This window comes from Anopheles gambiae, chromosome X (genome assembly GCF_943734735.2).
Source record: "Anopheles gambiae chromosome X, idAnoGambNW_F1_1, whole genome shotgun sequence".
Classification (NCBI taxonomy): domain Eukaryota; kingdom Metazoa; phylum Arthropoda; class Insecta; order Diptera; family Culicidae; genus Anopheles; species Anopheles gambiae.
The window spans coordinates 11,272,102-11,293,306 of record NC_064600.1 but is presented as its reverse complement, the minus strand read 5'-3'; the positions used below and the strand labels follow the sequence as shown (position 1 = coordinate 11,293,306).

Genomic DNA, 21,205 nt, shown 5'->3' with positions numbered 1-21,205 from the left:
ACCATATTTAATAAAGTGAAATAGCTCAGAGCTTAACGCAAGAGAATATAACACGTAAATCGTGCTATCGAATCTCACGCTCATATCTGGGAACACTACAACAGTGCAGTGTTGAAGACGCTTGTAAGGTTTTCTTTTGACAGTTGCAATTTCAAATTAAAAGCGAAATTTTTCATTGACATATTTCAAAGGCATTTAATTACTGCTAAATGCACTGCTGATCGCCTTCAATTCGCCGGCGATTACAAGGCGATTAGAAGGCATTTAGCGGAAATTTGCGGGTAGGGATGCAGTCAAAATCATATCAAATAATTAATTAAGTGGCTAAAACCACCCCCTAATTGCAAAGTTATACGAAAGTTAGTGGTATTTTTGGTTGAAATGACTAAAACCACCCCCTAATTGCAAAGTTATGCGAAAGTTAGTGGTATTTTTGGTAGAAATGACGAGATTCGACTTACGCGGAAATTCGAGATACGCTGTATTTTGCGGCTGTTTTAGGTCCCCATTAACCGTGTATCTCGTGGACTGCCTGTACTGGTAGTCTCTGAGATACACGGTACATCTTATATGCGGATTCGGAGCTACACGTTTTTCTATATTTGACAATTCTTCGAGCAAATCGTACTGATTTGACATATCAATTGTAAAATGCCACCGTTTTAGCTTGTTTATATACCGTTTTCGTACACCCACTGATGTAACTGCCAAATAGAGAAGTGACAATACTTTTGATTGCGAACCGAGGAAGTGTGAGTTCAAATCCTGATTTTTTTGTATACCCTACCCGCATTAAACGGCTTTGAAGGCATTCAGAAGGCATTTAAGGCCTTAGTCGCCTTAGAAGGCGAATAAAGATTTCAACCGAAACTTTCACGGCTGTAACGGCCCAAGCGCTACAGATTAAGCTTAAACGACTGGAAAATTGAATACCCATAGAAAAAAAATGAAAGCTCCACAGCTTCATTGGTTTGATCAATAGATGGCGTATTAAAACTGATCATTATATTGCTATCCTTTTCTTGCAATGTGTTTCAACAAGTTTCATCTTATCATGACCTATATAGCCTTCTAACTTTCTGAGCAAAAATCTATTTGAATAGTCGTGTGGTCAGATATGTGGGTATCAACACCAACGACCATTACTCAAATCTCACTTGCTTTAATGTTGGTGGTTTACATTGGAGATTAGAGTTTAAACAATCGTATCGCCGTTCTAGTTCTAGCGATGCATAACTTCAATGCGAAACCATACAACAGTACAGAGGAAATGAGAAAGCTCTCCTCCAAGCGAGGAAGCTCAACTGGTTGGGGTATCCCACCAACAGAGAGCGCCACCAGCTTTTTTGCTATTTTTAGAATGCATGAGTAGTTTGCCGTCTGCTAAACGAAGTCTTTCTATATTCCGTTTAGGTAGAGTGCTTGAGTCGTTTAGAAGCCGTTTAGTGGTCGTTTAGAGGATTTGTGGCACTTGGGTTTCTAATAAAAGTTATCAAAATGAGTTTGATATATTAGACAAAACACCTTTCAACGGGTTGGTCTTTAACAACCGAATAATGCCTACCATCTTTAATAAAGTGAAATAGCTCAGAGCTTAACGCAAGAGAACATAACACGTAAATCGTGCTATCGAATCTCACGTTCATATCTGGGAACACTACAACAGTGCAGTGCTGAAGACGCTTGTAAGGTTTTCTTTTGACAGTTGCAATTTCAAATTTCAAATTCAAAAGGAATTTTTTCATGTAAATATTTCAGAGGCATTTAATTACTGCTGAATGCACTGCTGATCGCCTTCAATTCACCGGCGATTACAAGGCGTTTAGAAGGCATTTAACGGAAACTTGCGGGAAGGGTTCCATATTTCAAGTCAGTCGGATTCTTTGAATCAGAGAAAAAGCAATCAAAATTGATTTGTCTATTCGGGTAGCTGGCTGCCTGGAATAGGGATCCCAAGCGTCACAGATTACGCGCATCAAATCGAGGATGGTTATCAAATCGAACACGTCAACTCTCATACATTTTTCATGTACGATATCGTGTTCGATTGGTGCTAGAGCGACGGGTAAGCTTAATCTATGGCGCTTGAATAGTGATGGGTAAATGCTAATTTTTCTGGAGTCATAGAGGAATAATGATCAGAACTCGTTCGGACTCGCTTGAACTCCTACGGCAAGTTCGACCGAGTCCGATGAGACCTGCACGGGAAAAAAAAGAAATAGATTGAACGGGGTACGGGATTTGTCTTGTAACAATCCAGATCCGGATTTGACTGGACACGACCGGAATTGTAGAGTCAATTCCGATTGTAATCCGGAGTCGGAATGAATACACGACTCCGCTCCGGAATACCCATCACTAGTGCCGAGGATACGTTCGAGCACGAGCACCACGAACTGCTCGAACGGAGCATTCAAGGTCGCGACAAGCTTGACATTTGCCTGTTGGGTGCGAATGTGCAGGAAAGGTATTGTTGTGTCACCAAATCTCGCTGTCGTCTTGACGCCCATCACCACTGCTCTTCCCCGTTACACTCCGCCTCCTCCCTCCCGCTCCCTTACTAGTTGACGCTTGACACAATACAAACACAAAACAAAAGAGCAAAGGTGGTGTGCATCTACAACACCTTTCGGGCAAGCAAAACAAGGGTGGGGAGCGAAAACAACCCACGGAGTGCAGCTGTCGTTCGACGCACGCGGCGTGTTTGTTATGTGAGAAACTGGGCAACCGCTTGGCAACGCCCCCCGCCTGCCACCCCATAGTACCGTCGCCGCCCTGCCAGCACCGTACCCGCACTGCTGCGAAAACATGTCCGCGCAGCTGAACGGGCTCGGCGGACGGTGGTCCGGAAGTAAGGCGCGAACGAAGCACGAGCCTGCGACGCAATCAGCAGCACCGGGCGGCGACAGCGAAGAATCCTCGCTGGACGAGTTTCTCGAGCACGAGCTGCTCTGCTGGCTGAACGAGGACAAACCGATCGGGCAGGAGGTGGCCACGCTGCGGCCGGAACTGTACGGCGAGCTGCACCAGCTGCTCGGCGTCGCTACCGAGGCGGACAATCGGTGCGTCGAGGACATACTGGCGGAAGCGGAACGGTTGATGCTGCAGGACGGTGGGTCGGAGCTGCCGGTCGCTGCCGGCGACCAGTCACCGGTCGGGTGGGGCGAACTGCTGCTCCCACCGCCACCAGCGCCACCGCCACCGATGACGACGAAGTGGGATGAGAGCGGGCCGCCGTACCATCGGCCCCAGCGGATCGCGAGTCCAGCTTGTGTGAAGGTGAGCCACTGTTATTTCACTTGTCTATTAGATTTATTGTTTCAGCCTTTTTCTTAAGTATATCTGTGTGTGTGTGTCTGGGTGGGAGTATGGGTATGTGTTGGGGTGGCCCACCGGGCTTTACAATTTGGCTACCTCCTGCGCAATGATGTCAACAAACGCGACGGCTTCGTCGCCGGTCGGCTTGATCTGGTTGGCGGGCAGGACAAACCCATACCGGCCGGTGTCGCGCAACTCGACCGTGTACGCGTACTTGATGTTGAGGGCACCGCGGGCCCAATCGTCCGACCCGCCGGCCGCTGGATACAGCGTGCTGCCGGACGGTCCGACCGTGTACCGCGAGCCGCCGCTTGCTTGCAACATTTGCTGAAAAACAGAAACAAAACAAAACCGCCGGAAAAGGGAAGGTCAAAACCGTTTCAGCTAGGGACAAAAGAAGGAGGACTCGTGGTCCAAACACCGCTTACCTCCGCGGCTGCGTCGCCGACCCGTTTCAGATCGGCGTGGTCCGGCGGCACGACCCGATCGTACCCCCACGGGTACAGGATGTACTGGCCGTAGCTGTGGAATGTGAGGAAGCCCTTCCAGTCGGCCGCGGACGACTGCATAAACTCGCTGACCGCCTTCGACTCCGGCTCGGAGAACGGGCCGGAGCCGGCGAAGATCTCCGAGCAGGGCTGCTTGGACGTGCCCTGGCCGCCCCACTTGTAGCCGTAGTTTCGGTTCAGGTCGACGCCCGCGCACGGCCCGTACTGCAGGCCGCCCCGGTTTTTGCGCCACAGCCGATCGTACTGGTGCGAGTGCTCGTACCCGTCCGGATTGTGCACCGGCAGCACGTACCAGTCGACGTTGCGCAGATGGTCGGGCTGGTTGTCCCAGTCCTCGACCAGCTCGTTCGCGATGTACGTGACCGTGGCCGGGCTAATCCATTCGCGCGCGTGAATGCCACCGTCCATCCAGATCGCCCGGTTGGCCGGGTTGCCGTTCGAGATGCGCAGGACCTTCAGCTCGCGGCCCTGCACACTCTTGCCGATTGCTTTCGTGCTGCACAGGTCCGGGTAGGTTTGGGCCAGGTAGTCCATCCAGTCGTAGATGTCCGCCAGGCGGTGGTAGGCCGTCCACGTCATACGGTGCCCTATCATTGTTGGGGAGGCCGCAGTGGGAAAGGGGAGGAATAAGTGGTGGTGAAGTGAAAACAAAGTCGTTAGAACAGGCTACGTAACGACTCAAAAGACTCGCTGTGAAGCTTTGAGGTATATGGAAGATTGCTACAGGGTAGTGTTGTGCTCTTTGGAGTGTTGTGTGATTCGACTCCGGCTATTGTTATTCCGCGGCAAATCAACCACTAGTTGTGCCACGAGTCGGAGTCGTAGTTGGCGTCGTCTGGAGTTGACTGGAGTCGTCTGGAGTCGTTCAGAGTCGTCCGGAGTCGGTCAGAGTCGACCGGAATCGGAGTTGTTATAACTCCTCTGGAGTCGTTCAGAGTCGTCCGGAGTCGGCCAAAGTTGTCCAGAGTCGTCCAGAGTCATCCGGAGTCGTCCAGAGTTGATCGTAGTTGACGGGAATCGGAGCTGGTCGGAGTCGTTCAAAGTCGTCCGGAGACGATCAGAGTCGTCCAGAGTCGTCCTGAGCTGTCCAGAGTCGATCATAGTCGATCGGAATCGGAGTTGGTCGGAGTCAACAGGAGCCGTCCGATGCAATGTCCTTGTGATTAGGCATTTCATATCGTCCGACGACTCCGAACGATTCCGAACGACTCCGGCGACTCCGAACGACTCCGGACGACTTCGAACGACTCCAGACGACTTCGAACGATTCCGAATGACTCCGGATGACTTCGGATAGTCTGGACGACTCTGGACGACTTCGGATGACTCCGGACGACTTCAGATGATTCCGGACGACTTCAGATGATACCAGACGACTTCAGATGATTCCGGATGACTTCAGATGACTTCGACTTCCAACGACTCCGCCCGACTCCAGACGACTCCGGACGATTCCAAACGACTTCGGATGACTCCGAACGACTCCAAAGGACTCCGTACGACTCCGGACGACTTCGAACGACTCCAAACGACTCAGGACGACTCCGGATAATGCTGAACGGACCTTCCGGAGTCGGATCGGAGTTGACTCCGGATCTGTGCCAACTGTATCCATCACTACTACAGAGTTCCCCCATTTGCTTTCAAAATCAATACTCCAGCGTCTATAGCTGAACTGAGTTTCATATGCTCATCTTGAGTTACCATAGAAACAAAAACTAAAAACCCACAACAACAAACAATTCGCGCTGGAAAGCGAGGGGGGCGTGGGACAGGATTTGTCAACCTACCGTTACGGTTTTCCCACAGTTCCGTCTCCTCTAGCGATGGGTTTTCCGTGTCGATGGCACGCTGCATGTCCTCGATAACGACCTCGTACGGGATGTTGGCCGCCCGGAGAAAGCACTCCGCCTTCTTGAGCTGCTGGCCCCGCACGAAAATGTCCACCGAGGTGGCGTTGTAGTTCCACATGGACGCATCTGGGTGGCGGGCGTACGGTTTGGGATAGAAGAGGGCAAACATTGTTAAACACATCGCTGGAGTTGATTGTCTGGAGGTGCCACGGAGCGGAGAGCCACTAACCGAAACGATCCTGCAGCTCGGCGACGGCATTCTTCTTCGGTTGATCGTCGTACGCGATGCGCCACAGCTGAGCGCCATCGTACTTCACCGGTTGTGCTGGTGCGTCGTTGGCTCGCACTGAGGGCTGCTCGGGCGCATCAGGCGCTGCGTTAGCGCTGGCAGTCTCTGCGGGAAGCTTGTGCGTGCTGCCACATTGCAACAGCACCAACGAAACTATGAACGCAGCCACCGTGCGGCTGACCGCAATGGGGTTCATGCTGGCAACTTCGCAAAAGGTTCACGATTCACACTCCCCCAGGAACGCAAAAAAAACAACAAAAATTGATACGCACACACTCACTCACGGTGTTGGTTCAGAATCCGGATCAGAATCGCACCTGCCCGAGACGCGACGTTCTCGGTTGTCGTCTCACCCTGGAAGGCTTCGACCTCAAACTGTCTGCCGCCGGTGACCGCGTTCTCGCCTTATAAGGTTCCCGTCCCCACCCACCGGGAGCAGAGGAGGGTTCAGGGCAGGGACGAACGAGTTTTAAATGGGGGAGAGGCTAAATAAGCATTAACGAGAATAACAGCAGCAAAAAAAAGCAATCCCGCGCCAAGTGCCCGCACAGAGGAGCGGACGCAACAGCTAAAAGACGAGTCATGCTGGTACTGGTGTGCGTGTGTGTGTGTGTGTGTGCGTCTTTCTTTTGGGCTTTCCTTTACATCCCCATGCATTCCCGCGGGCGACAGTGTAGACAGTGCGAGACGCGCGAGAGTCCCGTTGGCTTTCGGGTTTTCGTTCTCGTGGCGTCGCCGTGTTCTTCGCCGGAATCTAGGCCAAACCGGACGATCGTGCCGCCGCAAAACCCGACGGCGCAAGAACGCAAATACGGCAAGACGCTTTTACATGTAGGGAGGAGGGGCGTGGAGCATGGATGTATATGTACTTATGAATTCCAATCACGCTTTATCCACCCTCTCCTCTTCGGGCAAAGGTGAATCGATCTCTCCTATCGTTAAGCGATCGTAAAGCGGATGGTTTGGAATGGAATTGATTGGAATTTGTGGGTGTTATGGAGATTTGAAAAATATTTAAGTATGTGCGTTAGGAGCGTCGAAAGACTGAACAAAAAATAAAACAAATTCAAAACATATTATCTTCAAGACCTGATGTGATATTATGGAACAATATTTACCTTTTCCAAAAATGAATGGTCGGTGGATCTACACGATAGAATCAGTTCTTACGGCTGTTCTGTTTTGGGTTACCGTCACAAGCCATACGTCACCGATTGGTTGGTGTCCTAAGAAAGGCGATAGGTCATCCTTACGGGTTATGTTTTGCCAAGGAGTGAGAAGAAGCAACGAACAGAATTGTTCCTTTTCTAGTAACAACCCCAGAAAATCCGTTCATCTCTCCTTCAGTAACGACATCACGTCATCTGAACCTTTCAATCTTTTCAAGAGTGTCCCTTGCTACCACTGAATCTGAGTCTTGTACAGCACAACTAGTTCTGACGCCAGTCCGTTAACCCCTTTCGAATGCACAATCATGCTTTATGAGGGAAGTACACGCAACCATTATTATGAAGAGCCACGATTAGTTGGCAGACCACTCATTGTGGACCATTCGATGTGTTCTGAATGGCAGACGGTGATGCTCTTAGGAGGCATTGAAGTGACGCTCTTTCTCTGTCTCTCTCTCTCTATGGTTGGTATGGCTGCACGATAGGGCACTTCGACATGACATCGTTCAGTCAACAAACATTCTCCAAAATTCGCGGTCCCTGGCTGCAGTACCCCATTCATATAGATATTCGACCTTCGACGGATCTTAATACACCTGATCCAGTCATCGAGTTCGCTGTGCACCCTCATGTGCCTCATGTTGAACTGGAGATCGCTGTCGAACACCTCTCTTGGGTGGGACATGAGTTCGGCATCCTCATGACATGCCCCAGTTATCGCATCCTGCCAGTCTTTGCCACCGTGTGAATGCTCAGTGCGCCGTACAGCTCAGCAAGCTCGTCGTTCATCCTTCTCCTCCAAACTCCATTACATCCTCCGCCTGAATGGTCCAAGACTCGTTTCTATAGAGGACCACCGAGCAAATCAATTGTGTGATATATCTCACATTTCGTTCAGGCTCGAAGTCTTCTGGATCTCAGCCGTTGGTGAAGCCCATAGTATACACAATTCCTCTGCACAATGCGTCTCCGGATTTCGCTGCTGATGTCATTGTTTGAAGAAATGATCGTCCCAAGATATTAGATAGCTCTTCTATCGCCTCGAGATTGTCGCCGTCAACTAATACACTGCTTCCCAGATGGTCTGAGTCTCCGACAAGCAGGAACTTCGTTTTCGTCGCATTGATTCTCAATCCAATTCTTGCTGTACGCGTCACACAGCTTCGCTGTTGTCCTGCCGATGATGTCGATGTCATCTGATCGTGCTACGGATGTCGTTGTCTAGAGCTCAGCGCTTCGAATGACAACTTGCTGGGCGATGTTGAAGAACAGATAGGAGAGTGCCTCAGACCTCTGCAAGATTCGAACGATTCTGATGTCTTGTCACTCTCACCTTTCACTGCACCCCCTGTTCATGGTGGTCTCTAACCGGATTAACTTCACAGGGTTCATTCCGGTCCATGGTGTCGTAGGCCGCCTTGCAGTCGAACGCAAGCAATGAAGGATCCTCATAACTGACGCAAGGAAAGTCTTTATCGCATTGATCGTTTTTCTAAATATTGTAGCCTCGTTGTGCAGTTTTGCCGTAGCATAACAGAAGCGTGAACATGCTTATTCGCTCACACTTGTCTTCTTTTCCAGGGGCTAGAATTAACCGGGCCGGTCCATTGCAATGGCACTGGCGAGCGTAGACAGCAACCAGCGGAGCCGACCAAACCATCCAATAATCGGATACGGTCCCCGCCGGAGAACCCACCACCACCACCAACACCTCCACCACCAGCACAACAACCATCAACTCCTACCACGCCCACACAGCGGCGACACATCGATCAACCGACAGCAATCAAAGCGAAGGTTAGGCTCGAGCACATCGAACCGACGCACCACTCGAAACAGACGGCGACGGAGTCGGTGCCGGTAGTGCCGTACCGTGCCCGGCTCACGTGCGACCGCTCGACGCAACCGTCACCGGACGACGCGCCGGACGATCGGTGCGCGAGCTGGGCTAAGGAGCGGCTGCTCGAGGGGCAAATTACCGAACTGCAGGAGCGCCTGAAGGATACGGAGGAGCGGTACCACAGTCTGAAGCTCCAGTACGACACGCTGTCCCAGGTGCACCGGACGCTGCGCGAAAACTACGGTACGCTGCAGGAGGAAAGCGAAAAGCTGCAGTTCGACATCCAGCACCTGACCAAGTGTGCCGACGTGTTGCGGTACGTGGCAGCAGCGAAACCCAGCGCAAAGTTGTACCCGCCGTACTAAACCAGGTGTATTGGGTTTTTTTTTGTTTTTTTTTCGGTGTTTGCAGGTCCGAGTTGCAATCCGCCCGCTGTGATCGGGATTCCGCCATCGAGCTGCAGAAAATACTGCAGTCAGAGCTGGACGAATCGCGCCGGGAGCGCAAAAAGCTGCAGGACGGTGGCGAGAAGGACACGAAAACGATACAGGACCTGCAGCGCCAGTGCCGCGAGATGGAGCGGATACTGATGCGCAAAAATCCCGACTCCATATCCGCCTTAATCGGTGCGACTGCTCGATCGTTGCAGCGTGGAGCTAAACAACAGCTAACCGGGCGCATTTTTTTTTCTCTCTCTCTCTCTTTCCACAGTGGCCAGCAAATCGCCGACGGGCAAGCCGGAACCGGACGGCTCGAACTCGACCACCTGCCGGCTGCTGGAGCAGCGGATCGCCCAGCTCGAGGCGGACGCGCGGAAGCAGGACGCAAAGGCGCAAGGTATACTGGCCGACGTGCAGGCCCGCTTTAACTCGGTGCAGGCAAAGTACGAAACGCACATAGCCGATCTGGAGATGCAGGTGCTCAGCCTGCAGGAGATCAACTCGAAGCTGAACGAGAAGATCATCCGCCAGATGGAGGAGCTGGCCAGCATCGGCAGCCATGCCGGCACCGTCAACGGCAGCACCGCTAGCTTTACGCAAACAGACGCAACAGTGGAGGGAGAGGAGGAAGAGGAGGAGGAGGAGCCGAGAGGCCGCAAGCGCGAGGCTGCCAATGCTAAAGTACGCTCTATTTTAGTGCAGACGGATGTGACGGGAGAGGCGGCCACAGCGGCAGCGGCAACGGTGGTGGTACCGGCGGTGCGCCAACCGTCCGCCAAGCGGGCCCAGGCCCAGGGCAAGGAGGATGCCCATCTGCTCGCCACCATACGCGGCATGCGGGTCGATCTGGCCATCAAGGAGAAGGCGGTCCAGCGGCTGACGCGCGAGGTCGAGGAGTGCAAGAAGACGATCAAGAAGCTGCAGAAAAAGAAGGAACCCGGGCCAGTCGGCGCGGGCAATGGCGGCGGTGGCGGCGGCCGGGGCGCCGACAGCAGTGGCCGGTCGCCAGTGAAGGTGCGCAGCAAGCCGGAGAGCGGTAGCGAGTGCGGTGCCGGTCCCGAGCCCGGTGCGCTCCGCGATGCGCAGTCCAAGGTGAAGCTGCTCGAGCTGGACTACAAGGCGCTGCAGGAGAAGCGGCTACAGGACGTAAGTTATGCGGGGACTTACGCGTGCGGACGTTTGAACGTTTTTTTTTTGACACGCCTTCTGCCCTTGGTTCTTCTGTTTTAGCTGAAAACGCTACAGGCCGCACACGAGAAGGAGCTGGCGTCCTGCCACGAATCGATACGCTTTCTGCAGCAGCGGCTGGCGGAAAGCGAGGAGGAGCTGCTGCTGCAGCGGAAGGACAGCAAGCACCGGCCGAACCACGGCACCGATTACTACGGACTGAAGGCAAAGGTATAGCGGCGTGGTTCTGGGCGGGGGGGACAGAATGATGCTGTTGATGGGGTTGGGGGTGCAGATCCGTCCGTTTCAGCACCGTCCATGCCAAAATACCACACCCCGCCCCCTCTCCATACCACCCCATCGCAAAGCCCGTTCGTTCGCCTGGGACCGGCCGATCCGGTCAGCTTAGCCGACTTTTTTGTTTGTTTCTTCTTAATTTTGCAAACGACTTTTTCATGGTTTAAATTTAACCGTATTTTGCACGTGTCCCTTTCTTTCTTCTTACTTCTCTCTTGATCGCTTTGCTTAAAACCACCCAACACGACAAAAAAATCCACGTGCCACGTGTGTGCGCTTTCGCTGCAATGCGCAGGCTGGGTAAAACAATTACTGTTCTGTATTAAATCCTTCTTTATCTCTTTTTCTTTCTCTTTTCTCTCTCTCTCTCTTTCTCTCTCTCTCTCTCTCTCTATTTCTCTCTTTTTTCTTGTCTATAAATTTCGTGTTTTCGTGTTTTGTCCTTCGTTTATGTTTTATTTCTAAATTTTCTTCACCTGTGTTTGCTCAACTTTTCCATTCCATTCGCTTCGCTTGTGCTGCGATCCACAGCGAATGCGCCCACTAAAGCGGGCTGTTGCGCCGCGGGTCGGGAGGCTAGCGACCGCACGGTACGGTTGGCACCCGGCCGGCAGTACCAACACGTCCGGCAGATCAGCAGCAGCGCTAGTGCATCTGCTTGCGAATGAGTTTCACTGCACGAAATCGAAACTGTTGCTAGGCGACGACGGGCACAGACAATAAGAGAATCTTGTACCGAGAAAAAAAAGACAAGAAAAATACGAAAATTAGCAAAGATGAAATTGTAAGGAACAAATAGACACATGCCACAGAGAGGAAGAGAGCGAATGCAAGAAATGTTCCTGCCAAATTCAACAACCGTACCCAAAGAAATTATTAGAATGTTTAAGCGACGGACACGTCCAATTTGCAAATGTCCCACACAAGCCGTGATAGTTTAACAGTCCACCAGTGCGCATAGTTTTGTTTGAAGTACTAATAGTCGTAATGAAGAAGAAAACTCAGTTGTTGAGTTAACTGCGGATGTGCTGAGTTAATTGACCTTTTTTTTACCTGAATTATGTTATGTTCCGCATTTACGAAGAATTGGCGAACAGTTATTTATTCAAGTCGCTAACTCACCGCACAGCCACGCAGTCGGGCAGAGGAAATTGATCTCCCAGTAGGCGATGGACAACAACCAGTGCTGCAAAATGTCATGAGCATCACGAGATATTTACCAACGAAAACAATGGACATAGCTGTGGTAGCTTGATACTCATTGCTGTTACTCAATGAATGAGTGTCATGACATGCCGAAAACGACATGCAAGTGCTTGAGTCAAACGCGAAACTCTGCCTCACAAGCTGAGCTTAATGTCGACACAAGCATAATCATGACTTTTTCTGACTGTGAAAAGCCAAATGCAACTGATTCAGTCACCAACAGTCATGACTGAAACGAAGCTCAAATCACTTAACGTACACACAACTGTGATGATCAGAGGTGAGACTCTAACATGATTGGTAAAATTTTATTTAATATCCAACTCTTGGTCACTCACTTGATCACGACATTTTCTGTTCAGTGATAATCACGACATTCTTGGAATATATTTGGGGCGAGCAACAAAATGAGCATTCTTTCTCGCTCTGTTTGCTTTGAGTATCTGAGAAAATGTCGCGCTCAGGTGACTGACCAAGAGTTGGTTCCACAACGCGTCACCATGCATGTGATGGTCGCACCAACAGTTTGAGTCTCACCTCTGATCATCACAGTAGAGTTCGGTGACACTGACATGTTTTTGTTGCATCAGTTGACAGTGACATTTTGCAAAACTGATCACAGTAAAAAAAAAGTCATGACATGGTGACTGACCAAGCGATGGTTGCAAAAATGTCACGAAACATGTATTGGTCACATCAATCTTTTGCGTATCACCTCTGATCATCGCAATTGAGTATGTAACGCTGACAGGGATTTTGTTTCAGTCAGATTGCTTTATGACATTGATAGTGACATTTTGCAGCACTGATAACAACAAAGCAACATACAATTTTTAATCATTACTAGCCGTTCCCAAGAGCTAAATTCGTTCTAAAATCGGTCAACCCTAGAACTATCACAGCAGGGGAAACAAGAAGAGTAGCAGCTTCGACTATGGCCAATCATTCTCGCCACGTGCTTTCGGTTTGCTGCACCCATATTTAGTTTGACATTGTTATTTTTCGTAATACCGGTTATTTGCTAATGTTTTGTGTTGCATTGTTTACCCACCGTTTTTTGTTTGTTTGTTTCTATCTCCTGTTTCTACCTTGGCTCGTGTTTGGTCTTTCGTTTACCCGTCCCGGCCAAATGTGGGGTGGAGCAGAAACGAAACGAATCCCTGCGACAGCACGAACAGAAGGAGCGAAAAGAGAGTTTACATTATAATATGCTAATTCTTGTTTTTATTCCACCCTTCTCTCTCTCCCTTCTGCTGCACTCGTCCTGCGCTGGAACTACCCGTCCCGCCTCACTCCCTGTGCGAATAATCGTGTATGTGTGTGCTCTTTTTTGTAGGTCGCATATTTAGAACGACGCCATACCGAGCGCGAGCAACGACTTCTTATGTTGGTAGAAGCGTTAAGCAAGTAATTACAACCCTACCACCACCACCCCTTCCACCGAGTGGGAGGAGGTGGAAGATGCAGGAGGGAGATATAATTTTAAGCGTTTTTAAAACCCGCCGGCTACCTCCCCTCCCTTTCGGACACATTCCACCCAGAGGGGGGGATGGCGGATGTGGGCGGTTAGGATGGCAGCCAATGTGTGGGGATGTTTGTACAATCGTCAAAACTTTATTCCCTTCTAGTCAAAATCGGTGCACCAACGGGCACTCACCTACCCCATCCACGTGCTGGGCTGTACCGGTGGACGCAACTGGATTACGCGACGGATTCTGGGGGGGTGCGCCACCGGTGTGAGATTCTGCCTGATGTGTGACTGTCGTCTGTGTGTTCTAATAAAAACAAAAAATTAACAGAAAAACACACAGACGAGGGCGTACAATTTTAATGTAGTTTAATGTATTAATGTTTGAAAATATTACATGAAAAAAAAACAAGAGAAAAAAAAACACAACAAAACATAAAAGGTGACAAACATGCAATTATTAAAAAAACTACTTACTATCAGATAGTAATTCGGTTAGATGTGTTTATTGTCGGAATCGAAAAACGAAGAAGAATCTCAGTTTCGGCGCGTTATAGGACGGTTTTGTAAACTTAGACGTGTATTTTTTTCAGTTAGTAGTTAAGAAGCAGATAAACATATAGTAGAGAATAACCATTTCTGTATGTATACATTTGTTTGCCTTTATTTCATTATAGTGGGCCACAACACAGATTATACAGCGCGATTTGCGATACAATGACTTTATGGTATTATTTATTATTTATTTATGTTTGTGTGCAATCGTTTTATTCGTTCACACTTCATTCGCTTTTTTAAATTATTTGTAAAATTGTTAGAATAAGAATAGTTCTAATATTCACATTACATTTAGTTATACATATCATTGCAATTGTTTTTTTTAATTGTTCCGCTCTCTAGCACACTGCACACCTCTACCTATTGCTCCCTTGCCACTTCTTAACGTTTGGTTTGTTTATCGCAAAGTAGTAACAGTTGTTAGAGCCGATCGCGATCGCTAGAAAGTGTCGGTTGTTTCTGTGGGTAGTATCCACCGTTACAGGGGTAGAGAATGAGAATGGCAGGATCCCCTGCGCCCATTACAAACGTTAGTCGTAGCTGTCAACAAATTCCTAAGTTAATTCAATAAACAAAACAACACAATGCCACATCATTTGGTGTTGATAGAGCCTTTCCGAATCTTTTGTTCAAAAAAAAAAAAATTTTGTAGGGAGTTCTGGATGATGAATAGAAACCAATTTAGAACGCTGGAAATTTGCTGTCAAAGCCTAACAGGTGCATCTCAATTTCCGTCTCTCCATGTACAGGGTGGTCACTATATGAAATTCCCGGTTTTTTTTCGAAACACTGCATTTCATATGCTGCTTGTTGATAAACTTGTGCGATTCTCCAAATTAAAATTATTATTTCATAAAACGTTGTCAAAACTTGTATAAGTTTGAATAACTGTACCAAGGGAAATGTAGCCAATGATGGACACTTCACACTACAATACTGGATACAAGTAATTGTTAAATAATTCGACAATGTCGTATCCAATTCTGAAGGAACGCATTTGAGAACCGTTTTTTTTTAACATGATTTCTGTCAAATTTGAGAGCAAAACAGTTTTCTGTATCGTGCGCACGCGTTTATGGATCTGATTTGATTACAACGGGTCTTAAGCTTTACAACTTGCAATGTTTACATTTTCTGCAGGATTCCTCTGTGAATGAGTTGTCGTTATTATTAAACAAACAACTGGTGAAAAAAACGGCAATCAAAAGAAAAAAAAGAGTTTTATGGTGGTTTAAGTGTCCTGATTAATGTTGGGTTTAATGAATCTTTCGTTGAGTTTCTTTCATACGAATTTTCAGGGATGAGTGATTCGAATCTCGAATCGAATCTCCAAACATTCACGTGTCTCTAAAGATTCGTGAATCTCTCAAGAATCATGATTCTCTATAGATTCATAGATCTCTGAAGACTCTTGAATCTCCAAGGAATCACGTAAGATTCATGAATCTTACATGATTCATGTATCCATTAAGATTCATTTATCTCCAGGGATTCATGGATCTTTAGAGACGTATGTTTTAAAAAAATGAATTCGCTCGATCTCATATAGTACAGTGATAACATGCCCATCGTGAGTTTGAAGGGTTTGTATGGACCATCTCCCCGTAGTAAAACAAACTATCGGGCTGTGTGGTACATGCCAAAAAGTCTCGAAAACTTGTATAGGCTGGCATTACCACGTCGATTGTTACGCTACGAAGAAGAGTAATAACGCTCAAGCTTTGGAGATTTATGGATCCCTAGAGATTCGCAAATCTTTTGGGATATATTAATCTCATGATTCACGAATCTTTTGGGACCGGCACCAACCGAGATTCATTCAGAATCATGAAACGGAATCAGATTTACCAAACACTAATTCTGGCACCAAACTGGGAAAGACGGACCTTGTCATGGGGGTAAGATGGACATCGAAATGTTAAGGAAATGTTGCATCTGCTATCAATTGATGATTGACACAAGTCACGACGTAACCTTAAATAACGGTAATCGGAAGTCATGGACAAATCAGTCACTGGAGAAAGCATTGAAATCTGCAAAGAACGAAGTAGCGGTCAAAAAAGCAGCCCCCCATGCATTATACTGCTACTCGCACCACGCTAACGATGCACCTCACGAAACCCAATATATTGGCATGTCTTGGATCATCATGTTAAATCAAATGTTAGAAAAGAAACGGATACAACATCTTTCAGAAATAGATACAAGGGATTTCATGTTACAGCGGTACACACCGCGATCTTAAAAGTAGTCGTGATGAATTCTCCGCTTCTCCCCCGGATACATAAAATTCCCGGCAGCTTCCCGGTTATGTGGCCACCCTGATCATGTAGCTCCCCCCGGAAAGGTAACGCAATTCTTTTCGTTTTTGGCACAGACAGGGTCGCGTACCATATTTAAATTCCGTTGGTTTGTTTTTTTTTGTGCATAGATGTGTAGATAACTTATTACTAAAATGCCAATTACTACACCGAACGATTACCTTCGCAGCCGTTCCACAGACGGCACACCTACCACGCCGTCAACCTTAAATGCATTTGATTCGCCTTGACATTGCATCGCGGTGCCACTCTAGTAGGCGGCTACCGGTCAGACCAGCTCCTCAAGCGATTGGATTGACGTTGAGCTAGTCGAATTGGCTTTAGGATTTAGGCAACTGCTCGCACAGTGCAGGCTCAACACACACACACACATTTACGATTATAATTTGATTGATGAATTACAGGTCTGTGGCCATTGCCGTATGGATTACCCCTGCAGCGCACACAGCACACCTAGGAGCGTTTTTCGAAGCAAAACAGTGCTTTAATACAATTAAAATAACAATTGAAAAAGCCATCTCTATTTCAGCAAACAAGTGCTGCCCCAATGCTTCACCAACGTGTTACAATTCTTCGTTCACAAAAGTTTTCAAATGGGCCGTTTTCAATTCAATTCAAAGTTCAAAATAAATAGAGAATGGGGTAGGCACGGTACCGACTTATGAGCAAAGAATATTGTGGGCTAAAAAATGTGTTCTTGCTTTTTTCCCTTCCTCTTAATTGAAACCCTAAATGCGTTGCAAACTCTACAAGACTCAAAAATAAAACGAAACAAAAAAGTTTACGGAACATTAATACATCACTCTGGCGGGGCCGCGGGTGAATCGTAAAAAAAAAACTATCAAAAAGGGGAAACGGGAGGCCCAGCTGTTCATGGGGAATGGGGAATCGCCTCCGTTCACTGCAAGTTCAATTAGCGCAACAAAGGAAATCACATGTATAGAATAAATTCATACTAATGCCCTCTCCCTAGAATGCTTGCCAAATGTGTGGCTGTGTTCCATGCGAGGAAGAAAAAAAAAATCTAAATAAAAGAGCTATAAAAAACACTCCATTGGCTGATTAATTTTTTCTCGAAGCACGCCGTTTCATCGAGCTGCTGCACTGCGGACAGTACCACTTGCCTTTTGGTGAGGAGCTTATGTTAACGCACGGATAATGGAACCACTCGAAGGGACACTGCGGGAAACGAAAGGGAAATACAAAAAAAAAATGCAGGTTACTTAAGGGTTTGGTCGCAGGGACGGTGACAGAAGGAAGGACACTTACATCTTCATTGTCGCACGCGACCATATCGCCGTACGAGACCTGATTGCAGAGACAGTAGCGTGGCTCGTTCGGATCGAACCACTCTCCTTCTGGCGCCTGGTCGACGGAGGCCGCCGGTTCAGCAGCGGCGGCGGAGGTGGTGGTGGTGGTGCTGCTGCTCGTTCCGCTGGTGCCAGCAGTCCCGCCGGTGCTGCCACTGTTCGTCATGAGCGTATCCATGAAGGAGGACACGTTGACAACGGTCGCGTTGCTGCCGCTCGTCTGCGCCACGCTCGTCATGAACGGTTGCTGCTGGTGCAGCGATTGGGGCAGGACTTGTACCGCCTGTTGGCCGCCGGCACCGTGCTGCTTGTTCTGCAGCTGCAGCAGCTGCTGCTGGGCAGCCTGCAGCTGTGGCTGCTGTTGCAGCTGTTGCTGCTGCTGCTGTAGGAGCAGCTGCCGTTGTTGCTGGAACACTTGCTGTGGCTGCTGCTGCTGCTGCTGCAGCAATTGCTGGGACGATTGCAGCTGGATGTCTTTGTGGTCGAGCAACTGCTGCTGCACCGGCAGCTGCTGCATGTGCTGCACGACCTGTTGCTGCTGCTGCTGGACCAGTTGCGACTGGACTTGCTGCTGCTGTTGCGCCTGCTGGAACGTGGCGTGCTGCTGTACGGATTTTAGCTGCTGCTGCAGCTGCTGCTTCTGCTGGGACTGTGCCTGCAGCAGCTGCTGGTGAGGAACGGTGTGCAGCTGTTGCGCTTGCTGCTGAAGTAGTTGCGGCCGCTGCAGCTGCTGCTGCTGCTGAAGATGTTGGGCTTGCAGCGACTGCTGTAGCTGCTGAGGTTGCAGCTGTCGCGGCATCCGATGCTGGGCCGATACGAGCTGCACCGGTTTCTGCTGGTTGAGGAGCTGCTGCTGCTGTTGCTGTCCGGGCAGGTGCTTCATGCCGGGAATCGGCGGCAAGGTAAGCTGCTGCATTACCGGCTGCAGCTGACCGTGCTGTAGGCTGACGGGCGTGTTCGCGTGTATTAGCAGTTGCTGGGACTGCACCGTCGACTGGTGTTGCTGCTGCGGCTGCTGCTGCTGCTGAGCGGCAAACTGCGGCGACTGTTGCTGATTCTGCTGCTGCTGCTGCTGCTGCTGCTGCTGGAGTGGCGATGTGTGGACGTGCACCGAGACAGAGGACAGCGACGGCGAGCTGGAAAGCGTCTGCACGTTCGGCGAGCTCGACGACAGCATGGACGTGACGTTCGAAGCGTTCACCAGCATGGTCGGGTTGGTACGCAGATTGCCGCAGCCGAGGGCATTGACGCTCTTCTTCTTCTGCCGCCGCTGGTTCGAGAACGCGGTCGACTCCCGCTCGACCGCCTGCAGCGCGTTGTGGGTGGCGCCGGCAAGCTCGCTGTTGAGCAGCAGCTCGTGCGACCCGACCCCACCGATCGCTTCGTACGACGCCTTCAGGCTGGCCGTGCGGCGCCCCTGCTGCATCTGCTGCGTTTGCGCGATGGCCTGGCTGGCGGCGGCCACGATCGCATTGCCGGCGCCGCACGTCTGCAGATTGTAGGTGGCCGCTGCCACCCCACCCGCACCCGGACCGGCTGCACCACCGAGCACCGGGACGGGCTGCGGGCAGGGCACGGTGGCGAGCGCACCGGCCCCAGCCGCGCCCACTACACCGCCCGTTGCGATCGCTCCGATTGCTCCCGGCACGCCGCCGACCACCATCGGTCCCGCCGCTCCTCCTGCTGCTGCTCCGGCTGCTACCGCTCCCGCCACTCCCAGCCCACCGGCCGCCAGCACGGCCGGGGTGTTTGGGCGCAGGGCGCTATTGTTGAGTGGCTTGGACGTGCCGGCTGCGGAGCGCTTCTCAACGGACGCTGCGGCCGCCCCCATCGACATGCCCGGGGCCACGCTGTCACGCCGCTTCTCGGCCTTCACCTTGTACCGGCTGCCGCCACCGTCCGACCGACCTGAGTGGCCGGCCGGGTGGGCGTTCTGCGTGTCGTAAAACCGATTCTCCTTCTGGTTTGCACCCCCATTGCTCGTCATGCTGTCCAGCTCGAGCGAGCGCTTCTCCAGTATCTCCGTGATGCCGTTATGGTCCGCCTCCAGCTCGCACTTAAACTTGTCCAGCTCGGTGTCGAGCCGGCGCAGGTACCGCTCGACCAGATCGTACATCTGCCCGGCCAGCTGGATCTTCTCGTCCGAGTCGTCCAGCACGCGGTAGTAGTTGGTGCGTATCGAGTCGAACTCGACGTCCGCCATCGGGGACGAGATTTCGGCCCGCCGGCACTGCTGAAACAGGGCCCGAACGCGCTTGTCCAGCGCATCGGTATTGTCTGGTTGGGAGGAAATGGGGAACCGGGAAAAATCAGTACACAGAACACAGTCGCTTTTAAGGCAAACAACTGCCGGAAGGCCGGAAACATACTCTGCACCGCCAGATCCATCTCGCGCATCTCGGTAAATCGGTCCCGCAGCTCCTGGGGCAGATGCTCGATCACTGCGAAGCAGAGGAAACAAACAGACGGAAGCACATGGGAGAAAATGCATTGGACAAATGAAGCCATGGTGGATGGGCAGCTCCTTTACGGCCTCTCAGTCCGCACACAATGCAGCGGATACACAAAACCCAACAACAGGGTACTCACTTTCCAAGTAATCCTCGAGGTACAGCATGGTGATGCTGTCGGGCGGCTCGCAACGGCGCTGCTTCTAATTCCCTGCTGGTGCTGGAAAACTGTTCGGTTCTGGGGCGAAAAAAGGTTACGAAAATGTTTTGCTTTTCCGCACGGGGCCAGCTTTGGGTCGCTTTTCTTTGGGCCCTGTAGGTGGACGGCGTATCTTGCCAGATTGGTTCATCTGCGGTCCGACTGACAGCGCAACTGTCAGCGCCGGTTCAAACAAACCGTTAGGTTTGGGTCAAGGTCTGTGTAGGTGCACAGACGAGCAAGGTGGATTATAGCGCCTATTCGCAGTACAGAAATTATCCGCAGTACGCGATATTTGATATACAGCAATTATCCGCAGTACGCGATACTCGATATACGCGAATTCGCAGTACGCGATTCCTCTAAATTTGACAGCTCTATGTGTTTTTTGCAATTATTTTAATTCTTTGAAATATTTTATGCTCTTTTTGAATTTCCTTAATGTTTTTAATGCATTTTGCATTAAATTTGTGCAAAAGATACCTGTTTTGTAACAAAAAACTTAAATGTAAAACTCTGTGGCGATATTTTTCAACCCTGGAACTGGTAGTGTAAACTATTTTCCCATAGGAATCCGCTATGCGCGAATACTCGAAATACGCTATTGTGCTCGGTCCCGTACGATAGCGTATATCGGATAATGACTGTACTGAATTATACGGACGTCACAAGTGGCGTAAACTCAAAAGGTTTACGCTTGATTTGTATGGAAGAGCGTGAACTACCTGTCAAAATATTATAGAGTTATATGGCTGAAATCAAATTTAGGCCAAAGTTTACGCTTCGTGTGACGTCCGCATTATATTATGAG

At 49.9% G+C, this 21,205-nt stretch overlaps 3 protein-coding genes across 4 annotated transcripts; 1 reads left to right on the top strand and 2 right to left on the bottom strand.

The window, feature by feature from the left end:
* The first annotated feature begins 2,345 nt into the window (after nucleotides 1–2,345).
* On the top strand, nucleotides 2,346–14,704 carry LOC1271680 (centrosomal protein of 162 kDa). Of its 2 annotated transcripts, none has more exons than XM_061642082.1 (6): nucleotides 2,346–3,279; nucleotides 8,720–9,294; nucleotides 9,390–9,604; nucleotides 9,690–10,564; nucleotides 10,649–10,816; nucleotides 11,414–14,704. In XM_061642082.1, the coding sequence occupies exons 1-6, from the start codon at nucleotides 2,809–2,811 to the stop codon at nucleotides 11,603–11,605; spliced, it is 2,496 nt and encodes an 831-aa protein (XP_061498066.1). In that variant the 5' UTR covers nucleotides 2,346–2,808; the 3' UTR covers nucleotides 11,606–14,704. The 2 variants fall into 2 exon arrangements, with proteins under 2 accessions (XP_061498066.1, XP_061498075.1); XM_061642091.1 differs by having other exon boundaries at nucleotides 2,347–3,279; nucleotides 13,425–14,704.
* LOC1271681 (carboxypeptidase B) lies at nucleotides 3,294–8,069 on the bottom strand. Its single transcript, XM_310460.6, has 4 exons — nucleotides 5,910–8,069; nucleotides 5,618–5,806; nucleotides 3,747–4,414; nucleotides 3,294–3,645 (listed from the first exon to the last, which is right to left on the bottom strand). The coding sequence occupies exons 1-4, from the start codon at nucleotides 6,163–6,165 to the stop codon at nucleotides 3,400–3,402; spliced, it is 1,359 nt and encodes a 452-aa protein (XP_310460.6). The 5' UTR covers nucleotides 6,166–8,069; the 3' UTR covers nucleotides 3,294–3,399.
* Nucleotides 14,705–16,934: 2,230 nt separating the features above from the next.
* Nucleotides 16,935–20,575, bottom strand: LOC1271697 (uncharacterized). Its single transcript, XM_310462.6, has 4 exons — nucleotides 20,335–20,575; nucleotides 20,115–20,186; nucleotides 17,705–20,022; nucleotides 16,935–17,614 (listed from the first exon to the last, which is right to left on the bottom strand). Exons 1-4 carry the CDS (start codon nucleotides 20,360–20,362, stop codon nucleotides 17,498–17,500), a joined length of 2,535 nt encoding a protein of 844 aa, XP_310462.6. The 5' UTR covers nucleotides 20,363–20,575; the 3' UTR covers nucleotides 16,935–17,497.
* Between the last annotated feature and the right edge of the window lie 630 nt (nucleotides 20,576–21,205).

Bases quoted from the DNA above. Each gene is read 5' to 3' on its own strand.
- LOC1271680 (XM_061642082.1), top strand. From the start codon at position 2,809: ATGTCCGCGCAGCTGAACGGGCTCGGCGGACGGTGGTCCGGAAGTAAG. The intron at 10,565-10,648 runs GTAAGTTATGCG...CTTCTGTTTTAG, and splicing joins AGGAGAAGCGGCTACAGGAC to CTGAAAACGCTACAGGCCGC. The intron at 10,817-11,413 runs GTATAGCGGCGT...TGCGATCCACAG, and splicing joins ACTACGGACTGAAGGCAAAG to CGAATGCGCCCACTAAAGCG.
- LOC1271681 (XM_310460.6), bottom strand. From the start codon at position 6,165: ATGAACCCCATTGCGGTCAGCCGCACGGTGGCTGCGTTCATAGTTTCG. The intron at 5,807-5,909 runs GTTAGTGGCTCT...CCCGCCACCCAG, and splicing joins CGAGCTGCAGGATCGTTTCG to ATGCGTCCATGTGGAACTAC. The intron at 4,415-5,617 runs GTAGGTTGACAA...CAACAATGATAG, and splicing joins ACTGTGGGAAAACCGTAACG to GGCACCGTATGACGTGGACG.
- LOC1271697 (XM_310462.6), bottom strand. From the start codon at position 20,362: ATGCTGTACCTCGAGGATTACTTGGAAA. The intron at 20,187-20,334 runs GTGAGTACCCTG...TCTGCTTCGCAG, and splicing joins CCTCGAGGATTACTTGGAAA to TGATCGAGCATCTGCCCCAG. The intron at 20,023-20,114 runs GTATGTTTCCGG...CCTCCCAACCAG, and splicing joins GATGGATCTGGCGGTGCAGA to ACAATACCGATGCGCTGGAC.